We start from the raw sequence: 17,240 nt of genomic DNA on the forward strand, positions 1-17,240 counted from the left end.
TATTCCCTTACCTCCAGGTTCCAACCCCATTTCTCTAAATTTACTCTTCTTCCTATCATCCTTGGATTGTTAAGTCTACCAAAAAGCACATGCCAGAGACCTGAATGATGTTTTTGTCTTTCACACGATATGCATCCCAAAACCAAACCCAAACCCAAACCCATTTCATTGAGTTGATTCTGACTCATAGTGACCCCATAGGATAGAGTAAAACTGCCTCATAGGGTTTCCAAGGAGCACCTCATGAATTTGAACTGTCAATCTTTTGGTTAGCAGCCATAGCTCTTAACCAGTACCCCACCATGGTTTCCTATATACATCCAGTAATTACTAAATCCTGATAGTTTTTACTTTTTAAATATTTTCAATTCTTTCTACTTCTTTACATCCCTACTACTACAACCCTAAATGAGATGATAGTCAATAACGCTCACTGAAATTATTATAATGGCTTAAGTACCCCCTTTGTTTCATTCTGCAGCCAGAATAAACTTTCTAAAATGAAAACCTGATCATAATATGCCCTTGTTTAAGACCTTTCAGTGCTCCTTGTTGATCTTAACATGAGGTTCAAACTCCTTAACTTGGACACAAAGGCTCTGCGTGATCTGCCACTGCTCATTCACTTTAGCCTTTTCTCTTTTCATCCTCTCACCATCCTTCCTTATGTCTTGTGTTTATCACCCTAAACTTTCAATTCCATCAAAATACCATCCTTTCTTTCCTTACCAAGATTTTGTTTTTGTTCTTTATTATTGCCTCTTTTTATCCTCTCTTTTACTAACTCCTAATCATCCTTTAAGGATCCCTCCTGGCTCAGTGGTTAAAGCGCTCAGCTGCTATCCAAAAGTTCAGTGGTCCAAACCCACCAGCTGTTCCACTGGAGAAAGATGTGGCGGTCTGCTTCTGTAAGGATTTACAGCCTTGGAAACCCTGTGGGACAGTTCTACTCTGTCTTACCTGTTGCTGTCGAGTCAGTTCTGACTCATAGCGACCCTATAGGACAGAGTAGAACTGCCCCATAGAGTTTCTAAGGAGCTGCTGGTAGATTCAGACTGCCAGCCTTTTCGTTAGCATCCAGCTCTCAACCACTGCACCACCAGGGCTTCTACTCTGTCCTGTAGGATTGCTATGAGTTGGAATCAACTTGACGGCAATGGGTTTGGTTTTCGGAATCATCCTTTAAGGAGCCATGGTGGCATGATGGTTGAGTGCTTGGCTGCTGACTGAATGGTCAGCAGTTCAAGCCCACCAGCTGCTCTTTGGGAGAAAAGACCTGGCGATCTGCTCCTGTTAAGATTAAATCTTGGGGAATGCCATGGGCAGTTCTACTCTGTCATATAGGGTTACTATTAGTCCGGATTGACTCAGTGCCACACAACAACAATCATGCTTTGGATCTCCACTGAGATTTCTGTTCTAGAAAATTTTTTTTGACTGCTACTTCCTTCTCAAACTCCACTCAGCATTCCTCCTGTATGTGTCTGTAATATTATGTATTTGCCTTACCATCGCGCTTACTACACTTGTTTTGAATTACTGATTACTTCTCTGTCTTATTCAGTAGACTGTAAGCTCTTTGAGTCGGGAACTATATAAGGGTTTAATGAATAATTCAATATATGAGTGCATGAATGATTTGGAAGCCTGACTAAAGACAATTTACTTCTAATGGTAAGAAATAGTCATGGACTATTTTAAGCAATAAAGAGATGTAATGAAGAATGCAATGTAGGCATAAAGTAAAAAGTTTAAGTGATGGAAACTACTCATTAATCTAAGTATGGAAACTACTTACTAATCTAACTATAAGGTTATGTTTGTTACTGTACTTTCAAGACTTTAGTCATAAATTTACTACCATATTATGACAGAATAATAGCACTACTTAACATTTTTCAGGCTAAATATTCCCTCTCTGATGCCACACGCTTTCACCATCCTGGTGTCTCACCTCTGAAGATACTCTAGTTTGTATAAGTTATCGAACTAAATGTATTACTGTTAGTGTGGTCAACTACTGTAACAAACAGGACAGTCATTTCTCTCAGCCTAGGAATTAGACTGTTAATTCAGCCCAAAACTATGTTTGGTTTTTGGCACTTCTCTCACATTATTGTTATTATTATTGCCTATTCTGTGTTATTGGGAGCCACTAAATACACTAATTAAATGCTTATTGTATGACCTCAAAATTTTTTCTACAAAATTGGTAATTTTCAACTTTAAGAGCTTATGTTTTATTTTGCTAATCCCTAAGGAGATATCTTCCTCTTACTAGGTTTTCTACCATATACGACTCTTTGAGAAAATAGGACTAGTATTAAAAAAAATCCGAGTTTCCTAAATAAACTGAACACTTCAAAGACCAGAATAGTAGGGGTCAGGGTCTGGGGACCATGATTTCAGGGGACATCTAGGTCAATCAGCATAATAAAATCTATTAAGAAAACTTTCCACATCCCACTTTGGTGAGTGGCATCTAGGGTCTTAAATGCTAGCAAGTGCCCATCTAAGATGCATCAATTTGTTTCAACCCACCTGGAGCAACGGAGAATGAAGAACACCAAAGACACAAGGTAATTATGAGCCCAAGAGACAGAAAGGGCCACATAAACCAGAGACTACATCAGCCTGAGACCAGAAAAACCAGATGGTGCCCGGCTACAACCGATGCCTACCCTGATAGGGAACACAACAGAGAATCCCTGATGGAGCAGGAGAGCAGTAGGATGCAGACCTCAAATTCTTGTAAAAAGACGGGACTTAGTGGTCTGCCTGAGACTAGAAGGACCCCAGAGGTCATGGTCCCTAGACCTTCTGTTGGTCTAGGACTGAAACCATTCCTAAAGCTGACTCTTCAGACAGGGATTGGACTGGACTATGGAATAGAAAATGATAAAGGTGAGGAGTGAGCTTCTTGGCTCAAGTGGACATCTTGAGCTAGAGGGGAGATGAGAAGGTATAGGGGGACAGAAGCTGGCTGAATGGACACCGGGAGTATAGGTTGGAGAGAAGGAGTGTGCCATCTCATTAGGGGGAGAATACATAGCAAGGTGTTCACAAATTTTTGTATGAGAGACTGACTTGATTTGTAAACTTTCACTTAAAGCACAATTAAAAAAAAAAAAATCTGTTGCCGTCAAGTCAATTCTGACTCATAGCAACCCTATAAGACAGAGTAGAACTGTCCCATAGAGTTTCCGAGGAGCAGCTGGTGGGTTCGAACTGCCAACCTTTTCATTAGCAGCCAAGGTCTTAACCACTGTACCACCAGGGCCCCATAGGACTAGAGCCCTGGTGGCACAGTGGTTAAGCACTCAGCTGCTAATAGAAAGATTGACATTTCAAAGCAGTTAAAACCCACCTAGCAGCTGTTCTGAGGGAGAAAAATGTGGCAGCCTGCTTCTGCCACTATGGGGCAGTCCCAGCTATGTCCTGCAGGGTTGCTATGAGTCAGAATCAACTCAATGGCAACAGGCTTACACTATTACAGAATATTTGTGTGAGTTAGTGTGTGTGTATGTGTGAGAGTGTGTGTTTCCAGCCAAATCATAGTAGATCTGGCTGATGTGCAAGACAAGACAGATTTTTGTTTGTTGTTTTTCCCTTCATTAATTCTGTAAATATTTGTTATGTGTACACTGTATTTTCAGCACTACGGATATAACAATAAGGTGTATACTCTGCCCTAAGCATCTCTTATCTTGGTGGGAAATTTTCAATAATGTGTTATAAATGCTACTACAGGAGCAAACAGGTGGCACACTAATCATCTCAGCCAGCTTTGAGGAACGCTTCTCATGATGATTTTAGCTAATCTGGGTTTAGAAGGATTTGAGGGAATTAGCTAGTCAAAGAGGTGGAGTGATTTTTGCAAAGGTCCTGAGGCAAGAAGCAGTACGTAGTGCCAGGAAGTAGTTTGGTACAGCCGAAATATACATAGATGGAAAGTGTTGAGAAAGAAGGCAACACAAGGTCTGGAGAGGCTTATGTGCCTTGCTTTTGAGTGCTTTCCTCTTGAGTGATATGAAGAGCTATTAAAGATGTTAAAACTGGGGAGTGACAACATTAGATTTCCTTTTTAGAATAAATACCCTTGAGTGGCATTGAGAGTAGATTGGAGGGAGCAAGCATGGAAATAGGAAGACCAGTTGGGACGCTGGTGGTGAGAGGTGAGGGTGAATTGAATTAAGCTATTGGCAGTAAAGATAGAAGTTGATTGATTCTAAAGGTTTTAAGAGGTTGAAGCCAAAGAGGACTTGGTGATTAGTTTGGGAGATGTAAAGGAAAGGGAGGAGTTAAGAATGAAAATAATATTAGTTAACGTTTATTGATCACTTAACTGTGTGCAGAGCACTAACCTGGTACTTACATTTATTATCTCACTTAATCTTTGCCACAACCCTATGAGGTGGGTATAGTTTTATTATTCCCATATTTTAGTTGAGGAAACTGACATCCAAAGCAAATGGTTAAAAAACTTGCCCAGTTAGATCGGTGTTAACATAGGAGGGTTGACAGCATTTTGAACGTGTTAATTGTGAAATTCTATTGGCATATTCCTTACAAGCAAAAATGAAATAAAATATGTATGTAAAGTGCTAAGAATAGTAACTGGTTCATAATAAGGCTTCAAATACTAGCAATGATGTCAATTTCTAGTGGATAATTGTACATAGGATCTGGAGCTCAGCAGAGAGAAAGTTCAGCTAGAGATAAAGAATTGCACATCTGTACAATAGAGATGATCAATGAAGCTGCGAGAATAGATAAGATCACTAGGGATATGTATGTCGCGTAAGGAGAGGGGAGGCAGAACCCAGAAGAACACTGTCATTTAAGAGACAGGTAGAAGTAAAGGAGCTCTGCGGTCTAGTTTCATTGTTTATCGTCTTTATTAATCATAAATCACCCAGCCTTTCAGTATCTACAGGTGAATATTTCTGCTTTATGTAGCATTGGTGTGAAATTATTCCTTCCCTTACTAACTATGGTAATATGCGTTCTTAGCTTTACAAATTACATTTTTTTTTCTAACTAAATAGTTTAGATTTCTTTATTTACTGAAAAGCTGTTAAGCAACAATCACGTACATTTTAGAGGGGGAAAAATGATCCTATTATATCACTGATAACACTGATACTTTTATTTATGCACATTAAACTGTCCTCTTTGGCCACAACGATGCAGTGTTATAGACCAGATTAAAGGGTTTAATTCTTTCTTCCAGTAGTAATGAGGAGCCACTGAAAGGTTTTAAGTAGGGAAGTGATGTGAGTGGGTTTGTATTTTGAAAAGTTCCCTACAAAACTGAAGGAAGATTAGAGTGGATACAAAGAAAGAAGTTGAGGCAATTGTAGTTGTCTAGGTAGAAGTTGTTGGTAGCATAGACTAGGGTAGACATTGGCATGAAGGGAAGTGATCTAATTCCAGAAATATGTTGAAAATAAATTTAACAATTTTAAGGATGGGGAAGGTGGATTGATGAGAGAGAGAGGAGGGTATCAAGGATAAATCCTGGTTTTCTGGAAACTTAAATCCTGGAGAACTGAAAGAGAACCACATTTGGTAGAAGAAAATAACAGGTTACCAAACTCTATCTTGAACGTGTTAAATTTGAGGCACATTTATACATCTGTGTATAGTAGTAACAAAAGCCTGAAAGCAGCATGAAAGTTCATGTTCATGGCCAGGGGATGGCTAAGTAAATTATGGTTGATAAATTTACTGAATTATTATGTACCCTTAAACATGATAGGTACAAGACTATGAAATATGAAAATAAGCAGGATACAAAATTCAATAATAATTGTAACCATGTTGCAAAGAAAACATACACAGAAAAAAATACTGAAAAGAAATGTAAGATTTTAGTAATAATTCTGTTAGGGTGGTGGAATAGTGGTTGAATATTTTTAATTTCTCTCTTTTTTTGTTATAAAAACATGAACCTTAAAATTAAAACTTTTAGTGTCGGGTTTGTTTTTTACATCATTGATTTATAATGAGCTGTGTTTAGATGGGAGCCCCTGGGTAGTACAGACCATTAACATGCTTGCCTGCTAACTGAAAGGCTGGAGGTTCAAGTCCACACAGAGGTGCCTTAGAAGAAAGGCTTGATGATCTACTTCTGAAAAATCAGCCATGGAAAACCCTTTGGGGCACAGTTCTACTCTGACACACATGTGGTCCTCATGACTAGAAATTGACTCAACAGCAACTTGTGGGTTTTTTTTTTTTTTTATGTTTAGATGATTGTTTCTGTAAACTGATTTAATAGTAACTATTTATAGTTGGTTTTTTTTTATAGTAAAATCAGTGTTACCTCTTTTAAACATGACTTCTGTTTTGTTCTAAAGTTGAATGGTTCCGTAAACACTTGTTCCAGTGTGTAGCTGTATTAACCAATAGACAGTGCTGGTCATCTGCCCACATTTGCTTCCACTGACTTCCACCTGTCAGCTGTGAGCAGTGCAGAGGAGCTGAAAACGTTTTCCTTTTCTTTACATATGAAGGCTTTCATGAAATGCTCTTAAATCCATATAAAGCTTATTTGTAACTTTTAGATTTGTAGATACAACTTTAACTTGTAATAGGTAGTATTAAGAACTAGCTGTGTTTTTTAATATATACAATTAAACTGCGAGTAAATTGTCTATACTTTTGATCATGGATTTGTTCTAGTATCATATGTTTAGAAGTTTTATAAACAAGTTAAACCAAACCAGTTGCTGTCTGCTCAATTCAGACTCATGGGAATCCCATGTATATCAGGGTAGAACTGTGCTACACAGGGTTTTCAGTGGCTGGTTTTGTGGATGTAGATCACCAGGCCTTTCTTCTGAGGCACTTCTGGGTGGACTTGAACCTCTAACCTTTCAGTTAGCTGAGCATGTTAACTGCTTATAACTCCATAAACAAGTTCCTACCTGGTATTTAGTTGCACTTTAGGAAATTGTTTTAATAAACCAACTCTGTTGTGGTTAGTTGTTGTTGAGTCAGCTCCAAATCATGAGAACCCTAGGTATAACAGAACTAAATGTCACACAGTCCTATGCCATATTCATGATCATTATTACATTTCATTCCATTGTTGTGGCTACTGTGTCAATCCATCTCACTGAGGGTTTTCTTCATTTTAGCTAATCCTGTACTTCACTGAATTATAATTTACATGTGTCAGTGATAGGATAATATCCATATGACTACAAGGAAGATCAGTTAATACAACTATTATTCAAATTTATGCACTAACCACTAAGTCCAAAGATGACTTAGTTTTAAATTTTTGTTGAGTTTTTTTTTTTTTTTTTACAAATGTATATACTCATGTAATCACCACTACAATCAAGATATAAAGCATTTTAATTACACCAAAAAAGTTTCTAATGACTAAAGTTTCCTGGCTCCAAATGCCTAATATTATTTTCCTATCACCAGGGATTGGTTTTGTTTCTCTAGAATTTCATAAGAGGTATTCATACAATATGGACTTTTCTTATATCTGGCTTTTTTCACTTAGCATAATGTCTTTGAGATTCATCCATGTTCTTGCAGTTCTTATAGATCAATAGTTCATTTCTTTTTATTGTTGAGTAGTATTCCACTTACAAATATACTCCAATTTGTTTATCCATTTAGCAGTTTGTGGACATTCAGACATACTGTAAAAATCTATGTGAGGACATGTGTTTTCACCTCATGGGTAATTATAGTGGAATAGCTGGGTCCTGAAATAAGTATGGAGCCCTGGTGCCACAGTGGTTAAGAGCTCACTCTGCTAACCAAATGGCTGGCAATTTGAATCCACCAAGTGTTCTTTGGAAACCCTATGAGGCAGTTGTATTCTGTCCTATAGGACCTCTATTGGTCAGAATCAATTTAACGGCCATGGGTTACAATAAATGTATTTTTTACATTATCAAATACTACCAAACTGTTTTCCAAAGTAGCTATACCATTGTGCATTACCACCAGCAGTGTCAGAGTATTTCATTTGCTCCACACCCATGCCACCACTTGGTACTGTGTTTTCATTTTAGCCATTCCAGTAGAAATGTAGTGTTTTCTCAAGGTGTTTTAATTTGCCTTTTTTGATGACTAATACTGTTAAACATCTTTTCATGTTTGTTGGCCATCTTGTATATCTTGTTTTGTAGAAAATGTGTTCAAATCTCTTGCCCATATTTATATTGGGCATTTGGTCTTCTTATTGAGGAATGTCCAAAGTATGAATCTAGGATATTTGGAAATCGTCAAAAATGAAAGGGAACGCATAAACACTGATATCCTAGGCATTAGTGAGCTGAAATGGACTGGTATGGGCCATTTTGAATCAGACAGTCATAGTCTACCATACCAGGAATGACGACTTTAAGACTAATGCTGTTGCATTCATTGTCAAAAGGAACATTTTAAGATCTATCCTGAAGTACAGTGCTGTCAGTGATAGGATAATATCCATACGACTACAAGGAAGATCAGTTAATACAACTATTATTCAAATTTATGCACTAACCACTAGTCCAAAGATGAAGAAATTGAAGATTTTTATCAGCTTCTGCAGTCTGAAATTGATTGAATGTGCAATCACGATGCAGTGATAATCACTGGTGATTGGAATGCGAAAGCTAGAAACGAAGAAGGATCGGTAGTTGGAAAATATGGCCTAGGTGATAGAAAAAATGCTGGAGGTCGAATGGTAGAATTTTGCAAGACCAACAACTTCTTCATTGGAAGTAACCTTTTTTCACCAAATAAACGGTGACAATACACATGGACCTCGCCAGGTGGAACACAAAGGAATCAAATCGACTACATCTGTGGAAAGAGATGATGGAAAATCTCAACATCATCAGTCAGGACAAGACCAGGGGCCGACTGTGGAACAGACCATCGACTGCTCATATGCAAGTTCAAGCTGAAAGTGAAGAAAATCAGAGCAAGTCCACGAGAGCCAAAATATATGACTTTGAGTATATCCCACCTGAATGTAGAAACCATCTCAAGAACAGATTTGACATGTTGGACACTAATGACCAAAGACCAGATGAGTTGTGGAATGACATAAAGAACATCATACATGAAGAAAGCAAGAGGTCATTGAAAACACAGGAAAGAAAGAAAAGACCAAGATAGATGTCAGAGGAGACTCTGAAACTTGCTCTTGAATGTCAAGCTGCTAAAGCAAAAGGAAGAATTGCTGAAGTAAAAGAACTGAACAGAAGATTTCAAAGGGAGCTCGAGAAGACAAAGTAAAGTATTATAATGACACATGCAAAGAGCTGGAGATAGAAAACCAAGAGGGAAGAACATGCTTGGCATTTCTTAAGCTGAAAGAACTCAAGAAAAAATTCAAGCCTCGAGTTGGAATAGTTGAGGATTCTATGGAAAAAATATTAAACAATGCAGGAAGCATCAAAAGAAGATGGAAGGAATACACAGAGTCATTATACCAAAAAGAATTGGTGGACGTTCAGCCATTTCAAGAGGTAGCATATGATCAGGAACCAGTGGTACTGAAGGAAGAAGTCCAAGCTCCTCTGAAGGCATTGGCGAAAAACAAGGCTCCAGGAATTGACGGAATATCAATTGAGATGTCTCAACAAACGGATGCAGTGCTGGAAATATTCACTTGTCTATGCCAAGAAATATGGAAGACAGCTTCCTGGCCAACTGACTGGAAGAGATCCACATTTATGTCTATTCCCAAGAAAGGCGATCCCACCGAACACGGAAATTATCAAACGATATCATTAATACCACATGCAAGCAAAATTTTGCTGAAGCTCATTCAAAAGCGGCTGCAGCAATGTATCAACAGGGAACTTCCAGAAATTCAGGCCAGATTCAGAAGAGGACATGGAACCAGGGATATCATTGCTGGTGTCAGATGGATTCTGGCTGAAAGCAGAGAATACCAGAAAGATTTCACCTGTGTTTTATTGACTATGCAAAGGCATCTGACTGTGTGGATCATAACAAATTCTGGATAAAATTACGAAGAATAGGAATTCCAGACACTTAATTGTGCTCATGAGGAATGTTTACATTGATCAAGAGGCAGTTGTTTGGACAGAACACAGGGATACTGAGTGGCTTGAAGTCAGGAAAGGTGTGCGTCAGGGTTGTATCCTTTCAACATACCTATTCAGTCTGTATGCTGAGCAAGGAATCTGAGAAGCTGGACTATATGAAGAAGAACGGGACATGAGGATTGGAGGGAAGCTAATTAACAACCTGCGTCATGCAGATGACAAAACTTTGCCTGCTGAAAGTGAAGAAGACTTGAAGCACTTACTAGTGAAGATCAGAGAGCACAGCAGTCAGTATGGATGACGACTCAACATAAAACACAAATCTTCACAACCAGATCAATGAGCCACATCATGATAAACAGAAAAGATTGAAGTTGTCAAGGATTTCATGTTATTTGGATCCACAATCAACACCCACGGAAGCAGCAGTCAAGAAATCAAAAGACACATCATATTAGGCAAATCTGCTGCAATGGACCTCTTTAAAGTGTTAAAAAGCAAAGATGTCACCTTGAAGACTAAGGTGTGCCTGACTGAAGCCATGGTATTTTCAATCGCATCATATGCATGTGAAAGCTGGACAATGAATAAGGGAGACCTAAGAAGAATTGACACCTTTGAATTGTGGTGTTGGTGAAGAATATTGAATATACCGTGGACTGCCAAGAGAACTAATAAATCTGTCTTGGAAGAAGTACAATCAGAATGCTCCTTAGAAGCAACGATGGCAAGACTGTGTCTTACATACTCTGGACATGTCGTCAGAAGGGATCAGTCCCTGGGGAAGAACATCATGGATGATAAAGTGCAGGGTCAGTGGAAGAGAGGAAGACCCTCAACAAGGTGAATTTACACAGTGGCTGCAACATTGGGCTCAAGCATAACAACAATTGTAAGGCTGGTGCAGGACCAGGCAGTATTTCGTTCTGTTGTGCATAGGGTCGCTATGAGTTGGAACCGACTCGATGGCACCCGACAGCAACAACGTTGAGTTGCAATAATTTCTAAAATATGTTTACTAGGTACAAGTACTCTGTCAGAGACATGTACATGCAAATATTTTCTCTCTGTGGTTTGTCTTTTAAAGAGCAAAATTAAACAATTTTTTTCAAAATCCAATTTTTCCATATTTTCTTTAATGATTTGTGCTTTTGTGTCCTATCTAGGAAATCTTTAGCTACTCTAGTAGGTCTGTGGTCCATTTCAAGTTAAAATTTATCTGTAATATGAGGTAAGATCAAGGTTTTGTTTTACTTTTGTGTATCAATGTCCAGTTATTCCAGGACCATTTGTTTAAAAAATTTATTTCTCCACCTTTGTCAAAAATTGGTTATGTGGGTCTATTTCTGGGCTCTGTCTGTTCCATTGATCTAAATATATTTCTAAAGTTTTTTGCCAATTCTACATTCACTTAATTACTGCAGTAAGTTTTGAAATCAGATAGTAAGTTCTCCATGCTCCTCTTTTTCAGTCTAGCTAGAGGTTTTTCAATTTTATTGATTTTTTTTTAAACCTGCTTTTAGTATCATTGATTTCTCTTTCTCTCATCCATTTTTCTTTTTATTGTTCCTCATTATTTACTTTGTTTACATATTATATGAACTTGTTTTTCTACATTTTTAAAATGAAAGCTTAGATCGTTGATTTCTGAATTTTCTTGTTTTGTAATGAAGAATTTAAAGCTATAAAATTTCTTCAAAGTTTTGCTTTATCTGTTTCCCAAAACTTCTCATATGTTGTATTTCTATAATCAGTTTGGTTCAAAATATTTTCTAATTTCCCTTTGCATTTATTTTAGATCAATAGTGATTTAGAAACATGTGCTTTAATTTCCAAATATTTGAAGTTTTCCTAGGTATCTTATTGTTATTGAGTTCTAATTTAATTAACATTGTGGTTATAGAACATACTCTGTTAGATTTTAATCTTTTGAAATGTATTTGGAAATTTTTTTGTTTTTTCCAATTTATGATCTGCCTTGGTGCACATTTCAGTTGCACTAGAAGGTAGTGTATGTTTTGCAATGTATGATGTAACCAGTTGGATTAAAGTGTTTGATGAGATTGTTTAGATTTTGTTTCCTTAATGGTTTTTCTCTCTAGTTGTACTACCAATTACTAATAAAGATACGGTAAAATATCCAGATTTGTTTCTTACCTTACTCCTGTCAGTTTTCCTCTGAACAGTTGTATTTTTTAAGGAAAAAAAGAATTCAGAATTCATACACGCTCATATGTATCTATATGTATATGTACTTATATATACTTTCACAGTCTTTTATAATTTCCCACGTTTCCCATTTGTTGTGTTCTTCATTCCTTCCTGTAAACCCAAATCACCATGTTCTGTTATTTTCCCTCAGCTTTTAGCATGTCCTGCTAATAGCTCTGCTGTTGATTTATTCTTTGGGTTTTTGTTTATCTGAAAATAAGATTTCGCCTCCATTTTTTAATGATAGCTTCAGCACATTTATAACTTTTTGTTGGAAGTTTTTCTTTCAGCACTATGAATATGTCATTCTCATATCTCTGACCTTCATTGTTTCTAATAAGAAATCAGCTCTTAATTATATATCATTGTACCCATGCATGTCGTGTGTCATTTTTCCCTTGCTGCTTCAATGATTTGCTCTTTGGGTTTCAATAATTTGATTAGGATGTGCCTAGATTTGGTTTTCCTTGTGTTTATCCTAGTTGCTGTTTCTTGATCTTATTAAATCTGTAAGAGTGCTTTTCATCAAATGTGGGAAATTTAGGGACATTATTTTTTCAAATATTGTTTCCCTTCCTTTCTCTGTCTCAATGTCTAGGACTCCCATTACACATTTATTGGACTACTTTATATTGCTCTGGTCATTTTTCTTTTTTTCCTCTCTGTTTTTCAGATTGGGTAATTTCTGTCTTCAGGTTCACTTTTTTTTTTTCCTTCCTCCATCTCCAGTATGCTTGTGAGCTCACCTACTGAATTTTTCAGTTTAGGTATCACACTTTTTAATCCATTTGGTTTGTTTTTATAGTTTCAATTTTTCTGTTGGTATTCCCCTTTCTGTTCACTTACTGATACTATATTTTCCTTTAATACTTTGAATACATTTTCTTTTAATTTTTTAAAATAATATTTTATTGTGTTTTTGGTGAACATTTACATAGCAAATTAGGTTTCCATTTAACAATTTTTACACAAAGTGTTCAGTGACATTGGTTACATTTTTCGCAATGTGTCAACATTCTCATTACTTCCATTCTGGTTATTCCTTTTTCAGTAATTTAGCTTTCCTGCCACCTTACCTTTTCATTGTTGTTTTAGAGTAAGTATTGACCGTTTGGTCTCATATAGATGAGTTTTTAAAGGAGCACGTACCCATGTGTGATATTCTTTATTTTAAGAGCCAATCTGTTGTTTAGCTGAAAGGTGATCTCTGGAGTTCTTTTAATTTTTTTTAACAAATTTATAATCACTGCTTTGAAGACTTTTCCTGCTAAGTTCAACTTCTGGGCCCATTTGAAGTCAAGTTCTAACCACATGGGGGTCTCCAATGCAAGCATGTAGTTTAGTAGATACTGAAATATTTGGGCAGAATTTATACTCAGATATTAGGCTCTCTTTCTGTGGGTCTCAACCCTGACTTCTGTCATTGGACACCTCAGGTGAATAAGACTTCAGCTTTCTGAAGTCCAGGCTGCTCTCAGATTGGGAAATGCAAGCTTCAGAGGAGCAGCAACCTTGCAAATATAACATGATTCAGTTATGTCTTTCAACTTTGGTCTGTTCTGTCTTTTCTGCCCCTTGTTTCTTTGTCTCGGTCATGCCTACCTTAGTGGTAAGATAGGTAGGTTATAATCATATTTTGAGTCTCAGTCCTTCTGGGGCTCTCTTTTTTCCAGAATTCCCCCTCTAAACTTACAGCTGTTTTGACAACCCTGAGATCTATATTCTGTCACATTAAGCTGGAAAGGATATTATTTAATGTTGCCAGAGCTAAGGGAGGTTAGGAACACACAAGGCAAAAAAAGCTACAAACTTGAAATTCTTGCATGTCATGATCCCAGTCTTTCAGAAGTAAACTCTGCTGTGGATACAGCCTGTTTTTTGTCACTTTCCAGGTCCTTCAAATTTTATAAATGTTAATCACCAGGCTACTTACACTGAGTGCTTAATTATTGTGACATGAAAGAAATGAAGTATGAGTTTACATACCAGTTGTTAGGTAATAATGGACATTTGAGAGGTACAGTACCTGAGAAATGCCATGTATCTTAGTAAAGAAATAAACAAAAAAAGCCTGTAATTTCTGTGACATTATAATCATACATAACCCTCTAAATTTTGTGGGTATCAGGTGTAGTAGATGGGGAATGATCTGTGGAATCAGACCCTGTTAAAAGTGCCTACTTGCCATTGACTATGTAGGTAAGCCATGTAGCCTATGTAGCTGAGCATTACAAAGATATAATTTTTGCCCCACCTCTTATACTTGGCTTAAAAGAAAGATAATAAAAATCATGTGAGTGTGTTTGGTATATGATAGGATTATAACTTTTTTTTGTTTTTTGTTTTTTAACAGAAGAGGATAAATATAATATTTATTCACCTTTGCTCTTCAAGTATTTCCTGGCAGAGGGAATCATCAGCAGGCATAGTTTGTTGGTGGCATCTGCTAAAGAAGACCCTGCTAACATTTTACAGGTAGAGAATATACAAATTCATTGTCTATGAAATTATATACTCTTCACTTTATATGTGACAGTGAACTTTTCGTGAAAAAAAAAGGTTTATATATAAACAACATATATGTCTGTGTATGTGTACAAATTACTTTCATTTTATTTATTTTTTTTCAATAACTTTTATTAAGCTTCAAGTGAACATTTACAAATCCAATCAGTCTGTCACATATAAGTTTACATACATCTCACTCCCTACTCCCACTTGCTCTCCCCCTCTTGAGTCAGCCCTTTCAGTCTCTCCTTTCTTGACAATTTTGCCTGCTTCCCTCTCTCTCTATCCTCCCATCCCCCCTCCAGACAAGAGTTGCCAACACAATCTCAAGTGTCCACCTGATATAATTAGCTCACTCTTCATCAGCATCTCTCTCCCACCCGCTGACCAGTCCCTTTCATTTCTGATGAGTTGTCTTCGGGGATGGTTCCTGTCCTGTGCCAACAGAAGGTCTGGGGAGCATGGCCGCCGGGATTCCTCCAGTCTCAGTCAGACCATTAAGTTTGGTCTTTTTATGAGAATTTGGGGTCTGTATCCCACTGATCTTCTGCTCCCTCAGGGGTCCTCTGTTGTGCTCCCTGTCAGGGCAGTCATCGATTGTGGCCGGGCACCAACTAGTTCTTCTGGTCTCAGGATAATGTAGGTCTCTGGTTCATGTGGCCCTTTCTGTCTCTTGGGCTCTTAGTTGTCGTGTGGCCTTGGTGTTCTTCATTCTCCTTTGCTCCAGGTGGGTTGAGACCAATTGCTGCATCTTAGATGGCCGCTTGTTAGCATTTAAGACCCCAGATGCCACATTTCAAAGTGGGATGCAGAATGATTTCAAAATAGAATTATTTTGCCAATTGACTTAGAAGTCCCCGCAAACCATGTTCCCCAGACCCCTGCGCTTGCTCCGCTGACCTTTGAAGCATTCATTTTATCCCGGAAACTTCTTTGCTTTTGGTCCAGTCCAATTGAGGTGACCTTCCATGTATTGAGTGTTGTCTTTCCCTTCACCTAAAGCAGTTCTTATCTACTGATTAATCAATAAAAAACCCTCTCCCACCCTCCCTCCCTCCCCTCCTCGTAACCACAAAAGTATGTGTTCTTCTCAGGTTTACTATTTCTCAAGATCTTATAATAGTGGTCTTATACAATATTTGTCCTTTTGCCTCTGACTCATTTCGCTCAGCATAATGCCTTCCAGGTTCCTCCATGTTATGAAATGTTTCAGAGATTCGTCACTGTTCTTTATCGATGCGTAGTATTCCATTGTGTGAATATACCACAATTTATTTACCCATTCATCCGTTGATGGACACCTTGGTTGCTTCCAGCTTTTTGCTATTGTAAACAGAGCTGCAATAAACATGGGTGTGCATATATCTGTTTGTATGAAGGCTCTTGTATCTCTAGGGTATATTCCTAGGAGTGGGATTTCTGGGTTGTATGGTAGTTCTATTTCTAACTGTTTAAGATAACGCCAGATAGATTTCCAAAGTGGTTGTACCATTTTACATTCCCACCAGCAGTGTATGAGAGTTCCAATCTCTCCGCAGCCTCTCCAACATTTATTATTTTGTGTTTTTTGGATTAATGCCAGCCTTGCTGGTGTGAGATGGAATCTCATCGTAGTTTTAATTTGCATTTCTCTAATGGCTAATGATCGAGAGCATTTTCTCATGTATCTGTTGGCTGCCTGAATATCTTCTTTAGTGAAATGTGTGTTCATATCCTTTGCCCACTTCTTGATTGGGTTGTTTGTCTTTTTGTGGTTGAGTTTTGACAGAATCACGTAGATTTTAGAGATCAGGTGCTGGTCAGAGATGTCATAGCTGAAAATTCTTTCCCAATCTGTTGGTGGTCTTTTTACTCTTTTGGAGAAGTCTTTAGATGAGCATAGGTGTTTGATTTTTAGGAGCTCCCAATTATTGGGTTTCTCTTCATCATTTTTGGTAATGTTTTGTATTCTGTTTATACCTTGTATTAGGGCTCCTAATGTTGTCCCTATTTTTTCTTCCATGATCTTTATCGTTTTAGTCTTTATGTTTAGGTCTTTGATCCACTTGGAGTTAGTTTTTGTGCATGGTGTGAGGTATGGGTCCTGTTTCATTTTTTTGCAAATGGATATCCAGTTATGCCAGCACCTTTTGTTAAAAAGGCTATCTTTTCCCCAATTAATTGACACTGGTCCTTTGTCAAATATCAGCTGCTCATACGTGGATGGATCTATGTCTGGGTTCTCAATTCTGTTCCATTGGTCTATGTGTCTGTTGTTGTACCAATACCAGGCTGTTTTGACTACTGTGGCTGTATAATAGGTTCTGAAGTCAGGTAAGGTGAGGCCTCCCACTTTCTTCTTCTTTTTCAGTAGTGCTTTGCTTATCCGGGGCTTCTTTCCCTTTCATATGAAATCGGTGATTTGTTTCTCTATCCCCTTAAACTATGACATTGGAGTTTGGATCGGAAGTGCGTTAAATGTATAGATGGCTTTTGGTAGAA

The 17,240-nt window shown here is 37.6% G+C and overlaps 1 protein-coding gene across 1 annotated transcript in view; it reads left to right on the forward strand.

Moving 5' to 3' along the window:
• ELP4 (elongator acetyltransferase complex subunit 4) overlaps window positions 1-17,240 on the forward strand; it is a 269,016-nt gene that overhangs the window by 30,473 nt on the left and 221,303 nt on the right. Inside the window, exon 3 of the mRNA XM_049890814.1 lies at window positions 14,605-14,726. Within this exon, the coding sequence (XP_049746771.1) occupies window positions 14,605-14,726 (122 nt within the window). The remainder of the gene's footprint in view (window positions 1-14,604; window positions 14,727-17,240) is intronic.

The sequence above is a fragment of the Elephas maximus genome, chromosome 7 (assembly GCF_024166365.1).
Source record: "Elephas maximus indicus isolate mEleMax1 chromosome 7, mEleMax1 primary haplotype, whole genome shotgun sequence".
In the NCBI taxonomy this organism is placed as follows: domain Eukaryota; kingdom Metazoa; phylum Chordata; class Mammalia; order Proboscidea; family Elephantidae; genus Elephas; species Elephas maximus.